Genomic DNA, 10,428 nt, shown 5'->3' with positions numbered 1-10,428 from the left:
GGAGGAAGATCTGAAGAGGACCAATGATGGTAGGACACACACACACACACACACACACACACACACACACACACACACACTGAATACCTCAGTAACTCTGCATTTGAAGGTTGAAGCTGGATGAGTAGATTACTTGCCACAGTTATTTAGTGTTTTGACAGGTCAACAAAAACAGATAATTCATGAATAAATAAATACAGTAGACTTTTAGTTTAACTTTTAATAAACAAGAAAAGTAAAATGTGATATTTCAATTCAATGTTTTTTTTCCATAAAATGACATTCTGCTCAGTTTTTAAGATAAGCAGTTATTGTCGTTACACTGTCTCTCTTAGTGGTGTTACAAATGATGTATGTATTATTGTTTGAGTCCAACCCTTGTTTCTTATGTTAGAATGAGCTTTAACGTGTGTGTAATGCGTCCTCCAGGCCTGCGGCGGCTCCATCCAGACCTCAGTAGGTGCTATGACAGACGATGTCCTGGGACAGTGTGAGCTCTTCGAAGAGGTCCAGGTTGGAGGAGAGAGGTAAGACGAGATTAAGTATTTTGTCCGTCTTATTCAGAGAATGACGCCTTCAGAGTAAACTGTGCGTTATGACTCTCTACGACTGCTCACGGCCACCATGTCTGTGTCTGCAGGTATAACTTCTTTAAGGGCTGTCCGAAGGCGAAGACGTGCACCATCCTGCTGAGGGGCGGAGCAGAACAGTTCACAGAGGAGACGGAGCGATCGCTGCACGATGCCATCATGATCGTACGCAGAGCCATCAAGGTCAGTTAACACATGGAGTGAGTGTGTGTGTGTACAAGAAAGCTCATTACATATTGCTTTTAAGAATACACACTGTTATATATCTACAGCCCTTAGTGTTAATGTTGACCGGTTGAGTTGTTTTAAAGATTCAGGAGTTAGAAAAATCAGCTTTTCACGTCATTCACAAATTTATGAAACCAGTGAGATTCAAATTCAATTCAGATTTTGTTACAATTTGATTTTGTTTTACATCGTTCATCTATTCTATTATTTAAGTGTGAGTATTTATTGACGTAGCTAAACTGAGACATCGGCCAGTGATGCCCATTTAGGTATATGCATCTTGATTCCGTCGCCAGAATAACTGAACATAATCCAACATTTTCAACAATGCTACATGGGTGCAGAGAGAAATAAACTTACTGTCAGAGTTGTTGCCTTTCACCAGGCAGGGTTAGCGTTGGATGTCGATAACATTAATCTCAGTGCTCTTTTATTCTGTATGCAACTCCTGCAGTAGGATATTTTAAAAACATTTTATAGGGAAGTGGATAAATGGGAACTGGGAACCTAGCAGGAGAGGGCTGTGTCACATGACCACAAAACTACAATTACATTTTTTTACCCAAATCTGTTTAATATTTGAGGAATTTTAAATGAAATTTGGTTCAGACTTGTGGTTTTAAATCAACATAGTAATACATCAATTTTCTTTGAGACTCCAAATTAGTTGGTTGATCTGTACGTTATTTATTGGATCTTGAACCTCAATTCACTTTAATTTGTCAGCCCATCTCTGCACACTGAAAGCAATAAGCTGACTTTACTTAATCCATTTTCAGAACGACTCCATTGTAGCGGGCGGAGGAGCCATAGAGATGGAGCTGTCAAAGTACCTGCGGGATTACTCCAGGACCATCCCTGGGAAACAGCAGCTGCTGATCGGAGCATACGCCAAGGCCCTGGAGATCATCCCCAGACAGCTGTGTGACAACGCCGGCTTTGACGCCACCAACATCCTGAACAAACTGCGCGCCAAACACGCACAGGTAGGAAATGAAACACACATGCTCCCCTAACCCTATACCACACTTTGAATACAGCACTCGGCATTAGGGAACTGTAGTTTTAGAAGTGGGACAAGAAATGAGGTCAAATACTCAGTTTGACTCTGCTTTATCTGTCATCTCGCTGCAGGGTGGTATGTGGTACGGCGTGGACATCAACAACGAGGACATTGCAGACAACTTTGTCGCCTGCGTCTGGGAGCCGTCCATCGTGCGGATCAATGCTCTGACAGCGGCGTCAGAGGCAGCCTGCCTCATCCTGTCAGTCGATGAGACGATCAAGAACCCACGCAGCTCTGCAGATGGACCTCCAGGTGGCGCTGGCAGGGGCAGAGGCCGCGGGAGACCCCATGCTCACTAAGAGGAAGCAAGAACAAAACTGGCATTAAAATCCAAATGCAGGTTAAAGATTGAGTCTTCAGTACTGGTCGGGTTAGATTTAAACCCAAAGTTGTTAAATGTAGCTCAGCATGTTTGACCTGCATTTGGATTTGGATTCCAGATTAAATGAGGTGTTGTAACCAGTCAGACACGTTGCAAACAGCAGGCATAGTGAAACAAAATGAAAGGGGGAGAAGGTGAAGTTCATCTTGCAATTTCAAGACAGGTTCTTTAGACTTTGTCAAAGATGGCTGACATTTCTTGTGTTTTCTTTGTCACCTGTATTTTTTTTTTTCTTACTGAAGCTTTGACTCGTCAGTTTAACATTTCAAGCACTGTATCTTTCCACGTGTAGCCATTTTACTGAGAAGTGATATTGAAATACAAGCAGAATGAAAGCAGTTCCCCCTTTTGGTTTTGAAATAAACACACTCCTGCCCCCTTAAAGTCAGCTCTTCCTCTGACCTGAAGCTGTTCCATCATTTCTCATCTGGTTTTGTGACAAACTGATGTGTAACATGGAAAGTAAAGCACTGATAAGATGACGAGCAGTTCTGAACCATTCACTTGTTACGCTGTGTGAAACTATTTATTGGACCATTCTCATCAATAAATTCACAGCTGAAATCATTCTGTTGACTGTTCATATGTGTGTTATTTTAAATGGGGTCAAGGGACAGAAAAGATTGTTTGATCATCGTGTATCAATATATCAGTGGCAGAATTACTAGATTAAGTAAATCATATTGAAATAGGGAAAGTAAAACATGATATATCAGGGGAAGAAAGTGGTACAAGTGTTTTTTATTTTAATGTATGGTGGCCATGGATGATCAAAGTAAGATAATGTAAGATCTTTGTTATATCATCTTGCAACCTGCACAGGTTAAAAAAAAAAAGAATTGCCATAAACATGAATACAGTTTATTACAGCATAAAAAGACTAATGTGACAACATGATGTCTTTTTCTTTGGGTGCATGTCGTACTTGTGCCAACACCTCCACCTTTGAACTCACATTAATATATACAGTATGTATAGTTATGTAAAGAATACATTAGTAATTTACTGCATTTACTACGGTTGGATGACAAATTGAAGCTTTAATGTGGTGGTTCATTCTTGACCTTAGAAACAGACTGTAGTTAGACAAAAAAAATCTCGTGGTCCACGTGCTCTTTTTCCAGAGCTTTCAACTGCATTTAGCCTGTCTTCCTTAGTTGATGGACTTTACCCAGTTGCCATGGTAATAGCTCAGTTGTATTAAAGGTCCAGTGTGTAACATTTAGGAGGATACCTAAGTCACGTGGCAACGTCTAATAAAGACAACGGAGCAAACTATCTGCTGAGGAAGACTGAACGACATGGTTGAAAGCACTGGGAAAAGCTAGTAAGTGGACTTTGAGTTAAGATTTTTATATCAAAGAACAAAGCTTGGTTCCTGCTAAAAGTTGGTTTGAATTTCCCATTTTTGTACACACAAAGAATAAGATGGAAAATATACAGATAAAGCTCCTGATCTTGATTTGCAAAGACAAAAAAAAAAAAAACAATTGTCCTGAACTGTTAAACATTTCCGATACCAAACGCTACACCTGGATGTGAATAGGTGACATACTTTATAGGAAACATGTAAAATAATGCAACAATAATGTTGTGTTTTGATGCATCCGGAGAGCTTTTATCATCCAACATGATTCTCAGCTTCAGTCTTTCCACCACTGGGTAAGGCACAATCATGGTCACATTAGAAAAACAAAGCTGCAGTCCAGGTAGTTGTATCAATATCCCATATAGAGAATGGATAGAGAAATAGGATTTAAATGAGGTATCAGAGATATCTTTGTGTAATTCATTATATGACGCAGGAGTCTTCATATTTAACGATTAAAATGAGTGAGTTTTACTCTAGGTAGTATAATGCTTTATTTAGTCTCTAGGTAACGATCAAACTGGCAACAAAAGTTGAAACTCTTCAGGCAGGATGAATATTAGAAGGTGTCTGTTCATTGCAGCAGGGATGTGTACTCAGAGTTCATACAAGTGCTTCCCTGCATATTTTTCTAAGCAGGAAATGCCTATGACAGCAACATAGGGTGTGACATGATGAACTCCCCGCTGAAGCCAGAAGGCAGACAAATGAATGTCTTCTTTTCTGTAAAGAGAGGGCACCCTGCCCTTCAGTCGAGGACATACTGATCATTTCTTGAGATGAGTATGAACTTGTGAAGGCTCGAAATGTTGGAAAATGTTCCTCTTGTGTTGTTTTTTTGTGTAAATGTAAAGCCTAAATGTCTGAATTACAGGATGTGAGTTCCTGTTCTTTCCATAAAAAACATGTCGCCCACTCCCAAAGTACCGCTTTTTCTATAATTATCATCCTTAGAATCAGTTATTTCTGTGTTTTCCATTCCTCGTCTCCACTTCCTGCTCCTCCTCAGTTAGACAGGAAGTCTATGGAAGCCCGGACGGAGCGGTTAGACATGATGTCAACGGCTGTGACTTTGATCTCCGTGTCTCCGAACTGCATGGTCGCTCTGATCTCTCTCCTCTCTGGGCCTCCTGCTCCTCCTCCTGCTCCTCCCACTGCTCCCGGTAGCGGTAACGGTTCCGGTAGGTCCAAAGTTATCGTCCCGCACTTCCTGACTCCCGGGTCGGAGATGTACGTGACGTCGTCCGTCGTGCTGCAGTAGATGTTGATTATGATCTTCCGCTGGCCCAGACGAGCGGGCGTGTAGCTCCTTCTCACGACCTCACCCAGAGCCACCGACTGGTCAACAGAGACGAAGCGGTCGAGGATGTCGGTGCACCACTCGCGGCCTTCCTTGATGAGGAGTTTGTCTCGTGGGTGGCGCCCCTCCACGAACCGGTTCAAGACGCCAACACCATAGGTCAGCGGGCATCGACGCACTCTGACCTGTGAGAGAGAGAGGCCGTTAGAACACGTGTGAAAGAATACTCCAGGACTAACAGGTAATCCTGAGAACTCACCACAGTGGGATCCAACCCGAACAGCACGGCACCCTTCAGTATGGTCAGCCCAACGTCATGGGGGATGATGATGCGACACGTCCGCCCCAGTGATCTCTGGACCGCTTTCTGTAGCATGGGCGACTCTGCAAAACCACCAACCAGGAAGAGGAAACGCACCCCGCGCACCTCCGGCTTTGCCATCAGCTCCTCTGTCGGGACAAAGAAAGAAGGAAGAGCTTTAATATCACGTTCACTTAATTGGGTTGAATGTTCATGCGAGATGTTAGGGAGGAAAATAAATGAATAAAGAAAAGAAGGAACTGGAGGAGAGGGAATCTTGGAAGTGTCATGGGGGAATATTGATTACACTTGGCATTTCTTCAATTTCATGCATGTAGAGCCCATTCATGTCTTGCAAAGCGTAATGCTACAAAACCAGTGCCTCATGTTTTTAGTGTACCACTGGAATGTGACTGATTTAAAACAGGCACTTTGTCTGCCTTCATTCTGTCCTGACAAGGCTGAAAAACAATGAGGTCACCATCAGCTAGAATAAGGATACTAAGGAAGCCATTATGCCTAAAGTTTGTTTTGTTTGGTCTGAGCCGTACTTGAAAAGTGCACTCTGTTGTTTTTTTGTCCTTTTGTACCATTTACACTCGCAATGTCCATTCACAAGCAAGCTCAAATGTGTAATCTACGTGACACAGACTCACAAGTAGCTCACGTAATGGACAGTTTTGGCAGCTTGTCATCCTGTGAGGTCAGAGGTTTGGGCAATGTGAGAGTCAAAACAAACCCATTTCCCAGATATGCAAGTTAAAGCTGCACTAATGAAAATGTTATATTAACAATGGATCAAATGATTGTGTGGAATGTAAGAGGAGTTGGTTTACCAAGCTTCTGAGCCTCTTTGAGCTCATTGTTTTATTGCCTGCGACTTTACTGTTTTGATTTAGTCTCACTGTTCTCATCAAGATTGTGTCCAGCAGCATCAGGCAGCTGCAAAAAAAACCCAAAAGTTAGCGACTATATGGTAAACATAGTGGAGCATTAAGCAGCTAAAGAGCCAGATATTATCTGCCTATAAGAGTTGGTGGAGACCAAAACAGAGCTAAAAAGGACAGAGAATATTTGGACTTGACGTTTTCAGATTGTTGGAAACACGACTCCAAATTAATGCTAGTGTTGCTCTGTATCTACTGGAACTGTAAACAAGCAACTGTTTCCTAACAAGTAAGTTATGTCAACTTTAAAATGTGATAATATGTCAACAAAAGGTGGGTTCTGCCCCCAAGTGGCCAAAAAATAAAACACAACAAAAAAGAGTTAGAGTGGAGTTGCCATTTTCAGGTATCTCTGTATTTTTTACTAATTGCTGTATGTATGAATCTGTCTGCGTGTCAGTGTGTGTGCGTGTGCAACCCTGCAGTCTGTCTTTGTGTTTCTCACCAATGTGTTTGACAATATTGATGATGGTGGGCTGGAAGAGCTCATTCATGGCTTCCTGTGTCAGCCTCAGCATCCCCTGGGACGACCACTTCACTATGTTCATACTGGCACACAGGAGAGAGTTTAAATGTTACATGTTACGGACACACTAAATCAATCCATTGTTAAATCAGACCGCTCACATACTTATCCCTCTCTTATACACACACATACACATACACATACACACACTCCACTCCCAGCCCTCACTCACTTGCTCCTCCTCAGTGCGGCCTCCACACTCTGCCCTCTGTGTCTCTTGTAGAAGTCGATGAAAGAGAAGGGCAGGGAGATGTTGAGGGCGTTGGCCCTGCCCGGCGCCGCCGTCCGTTTCCTAGCCTCAAATGCAATGGTGAGGTCCACCCAGGCCGCCGGCCGCTTGGCTTTGAAGCTCTGGATGAAGTCCTCGCCAAAGATCTGGCACAGCATGGCTTCGAAGGCCAAGTCTACTCCGACGGCACCATACGGACCGCCTGGAAGAAAAAAAACCACAGCTGTGGAAACTGTAGGAAATATGGTTGTTTTTGGGTTTCAGCAGTTTGTGAAAGTGTATACCTGAAGCTTTGTAGAGCTCTTTAAGTGTTCCCTGTGGCTGCTCGATCTGATGGACTGTCAGGTCAACTGTTCCTCCTCCACAGTCTGCAACAATATACCTGTCACCTACACAAAGAGTGCACAAACACACACGCATTTTCAAAAAAATCTGTTATTTTTCAGAGAAAAGAAAAACCTGCTTATCAGTTTGATTTCAGGGCCAGAAAATATTTTACACAGAACTATAAGGGCATGATGATCCTCCTGAATTTGTAGGAGGATGATAATGTGTCTTAATTTCTGTGGAATGTCTAAATGTTGTGTGTGTGTGTGTGTGTGTGTCTGTGTGTGTCTGTGTGTTTCCCCTGAAACTCTTCAACCAGTGGACCCTCAAACATAAACAACCTCCAGACCTCTGCGATTGCTGCGAGTGTGCATTTGTGTGCATGTTGATGATGTGTTCAGCGATAAGAGCTGGTTTTGGCATAGTTGACCCCGAGCTGAGTTGACCACGCCCTAACCAGAAGAGTAGAGTTGCGTGTTAGGAAGAGACAGTGCGAGCAACAAAAAAGAACATAAATGAAAAATGGAGGGACTGATGAGAGAAGAAAATGCAGCAGGAGGAGGATAAAACAAGGTTTCTTCTCCTTTGGTTTATTTACAGTGCAGAGGCAAAGAGTCCCATGGGCTGGGTCCTTCCTGTGTGTGCACAGGAAAGGGAGCAGAAGGGGTCAGCAGGGGCGCGTGGCTCCTCAGATTGTTGTCATGGCTCAACAGAAAGAAAAGGCTGTGTGTAAAACTGGAGAACTGGGTGAGTTTGATTGTCCCTAGTAGGATTTAGTCATCCCATGGCAAACTCCACAGTGTGGTTTGTACATTTGGTGGTTGTGAACAGCTGTGTTTGGTAGTTTAAAGTGACAGGGTACAAACCAGTTTATTCTTGGTCCTTTCAAAAGAGATTTGTATTCGTATAATATTTCAACCCTGGTCTTTAAAATTATAAACGTTCTTGAAATGATGACTTTATTCTTGTAACAGTTAGACTCTTTTCTTCAAAATATTACTTTTTTCTTTGAAATATCAGATCCCTTGCCAGATCCAAACCGGGGACGTTTTTTTAATACACCACTTTAAACAGGTCCTGCAAACAGAACTGCAGATATAGCAGATAATAGGTGGAAACAGCAACCACGCTGAACTGAAAAAGAGCAAAGTGAATGCAGAAGGAGGTGATGAAATGCAGGAAGGAAAAGTCAAATTCTGAGGATTTAGAAGTACAAAGTAGGTGTTTTTCCTTCTCTGCTGGGGTTAAATGTCAAAATCATCAATATCTCCGACATGTGGGGTCTGTCTGTCCCTCTAAAAAAACACACACACACACACACTCACACACACACACGTCTTACCAGTCTGTAGCTCTGACCACAGCTCTCCGGTTCCACTCTCCACTAGGAAGGTCCTGCTGTGTCTGGATCGCCTCAACTGCTCCCTCGCTGCAATAAACACACACACAAAGCTAAATACACACAGGTACTCAACATACTTAAGGTTATATAGCTTTGGTATCTGGATACAATCTCTTGCACACGCACACCGTTAAATCAGTTCAAAAACTCACAGTGAGGCAAGATAATGGTGCCTATGTATAGACAGGAAACTACGGAAGTCGAGAATGGCCTTGCTTGCAATTATTTTTTTGTTTAATATCATAATCTTAAGGTCACCAGTTTCTCAAGATAACGAGGAAACAACTTTTGTTATCTCGAGATCACGAGATAATTGTGGAGAATTCGAAAATGAGTGTCCACCTGATTTCGGCCTTCAAGTTCACTCTCATGACTATCGGGGAGGATTCATAGCTGAACTGAAAATAGTTAACTCTGAGAGTTAATTAATTTCTTGGCAATGTGATGAAATACTGACAAAATACATCAGGAGAAGATTGATGCTCATTAATTAATATAAATGATCTCAAAGATCCCTGTAATGTGATGATTCTTTTCATTCACTTTTTTCTGGCTGCTGCTTAATTTTGGTAATGAGGACTATGAATACAAACTGCCACGCTGCATATCATTCCTTCATGCATTGTGTTGAACCAATGCTATATCTGTAATAGGCCATCTATGAATGCTAGCACGGCACTCCTGATCTCTGATAAACATAAACAGGAAAAAAACGTTTTGTTTCCCCATGATAACCGGAACCACAAAGCTTGTTTTCTCGATATAACAAAATAATTAACTTCAAGATAACAGCATAAAAAAAAAAACTGCAAACAGGGCTGTTTTTGGCTTCCGTAGAAAACATGGGGATTTTTTACCTTAAGTTTAATTGTTGAGAAAATGAGTAGTCATGATGCTGTGCCGATACAGTGAGCTACAACAAATTTGATAATATAAAACAGAAAAAGAAAGAAGTTAAATGTTTATTTAAATGACAATCTCACCTTAACATTAACATTAACATTCAGGTGATTTTTTATTTTTAAGATTTTTTTTCACTTTTCAAAAATATGCTTGTTCTCTATCTTTCTCAGAGTGTGATAAGAAGGTCCAGTGTGTGGGTGCCTGGTTAGCTCAGTTGGTAGAGCTGGTGACCCATATACTGAGTTGCTGCAGTGGCCCAGGGTTTGAANNGTGGCCCTTTGCTGCATTTCATCCCCTCTCTCTCTACCCCCCTTTCCTGTCTATCTTTGGCCAAAAAAAATAACTTAAAAAAAAAAAAGAAGGTCCAGTGTGTATCATTTAGGAGGATCTTCCGCCAGAAATGCAATATAATATTCATATAATCACCTGAAAATAAGAATTGTTGTGTCACCTGAGAATGAGCTGTTTTTATCAACAGAGGGAGCAGGTCCTCTTCGACGGAGGCCGCCATCTGGAAGCACCATGTGTCTATAGTAGCCCAGAAAGGACAAACCCAACACTGGCAAGTGACAGGGCCTTTCATGATTTTTGTTTTTTGGCCACCATAATTTCTCCTACACGTTTGGTTGAGGTGAGTGGTTTCATTTACTTGCAATCTGCAACTTCACCACTAGATACCACTAAATCTTACATACTGGACCTTTAAGCTAAATGGCTTTACTGCAATATTTTCTATTCAAACTAAAAATTTTAAATCAAGTTAGTGTACAGTGAAAAAGTGCGTCCATCTTTCTGCTTCAGGGGCATAGCAAAGATTTCTGGGTCCCATTTCTTGTTTTCTAAACAAAAAAATCAACT

The 10,428-nt window shown here is 41.8% G+C and overlaps 2 protein-coding genes across 2 annotated transcripts in view; one reads left to right on the top strand and one right to left on the bottom strand.

Moving 5' to 3' along the window:
• cct7 (chaperonin containing TCP1, subunit 7 (eta)) overlaps window positions 1–2,833 on the top strand; it is a 5,775-nt gene extending 2,942 nt beyond the window's left edge. The window contains exons 9-12 of the mRNA XM_035675186.1: window positions 430–527; window positions 641–773; window positions 1,598–1,804; window positions 1,953–2,833. Coding sequence (XP_035531079.1) covers window positions 430–527; window positions 641–773; window positions 1,598–1,804; window positions 1,953–2,183 — 669 coding nt within the window. The 3' untranslated portion in view covers window positions 2,184–2,833. The remainder of the gene's footprint in view (window positions 1–429; window positions 528–640; window positions 774–1,597; window positions 1,805–1,952) is intronic.
• Window positions 2,488–10,428, bottom strand: part of hspa12b (heat shock protein 12B) — a 20,013-nt gene continuing 12,072 nt past the window's right edge. Inside the window, exons 10-15 of the mRNA XM_035675727.1 lie at window positions 8,608–8,694; window positions 7,223–7,327; window positions 6,882–7,140; window positions 6,629–6,732; window positions 5,195–5,385; window positions 2,488–5,120 (exon numbers count right to left, since the gene is read on the bottom strand). Coding sequence (XP_035531620.1) covers window positions 4,641–5,120; window positions 5,195–5,385; window positions 6,629–6,732; window positions 6,882–7,140; window positions 7,223–7,327; window positions 8,608–8,694 — 1,226 coding nt within the window. The 3' untranslated portion in view covers window positions 2,488–4,640. The remainder of the gene's footprint in view (window positions 5,121–5,194; window positions 5,386–6,628; window positions 6,733–6,881; window positions 7,141–7,222; window positions 7,328–8,607; window positions 8,695–10,428) is intronic.

The sequence above is a fragment of the Morone saxatilis genome, unplaced genomic scaffold (assembly GCF_004916995.1).
Source record: "Morone saxatilis isolate NCDOM2014 unplaced genomic scaffold, NCSU_SB_2.0 Contig4, whole genome shotgun sequence".
Taxonomy (NCBI): domain Eukaryota; kingdom Metazoa; phylum Chordata; class Actinopteri; family Moronidae; genus Morone; species Morone saxatilis.
This window is presented reverse-complemented; position numbering and strand designations above follow the sequence as displayed.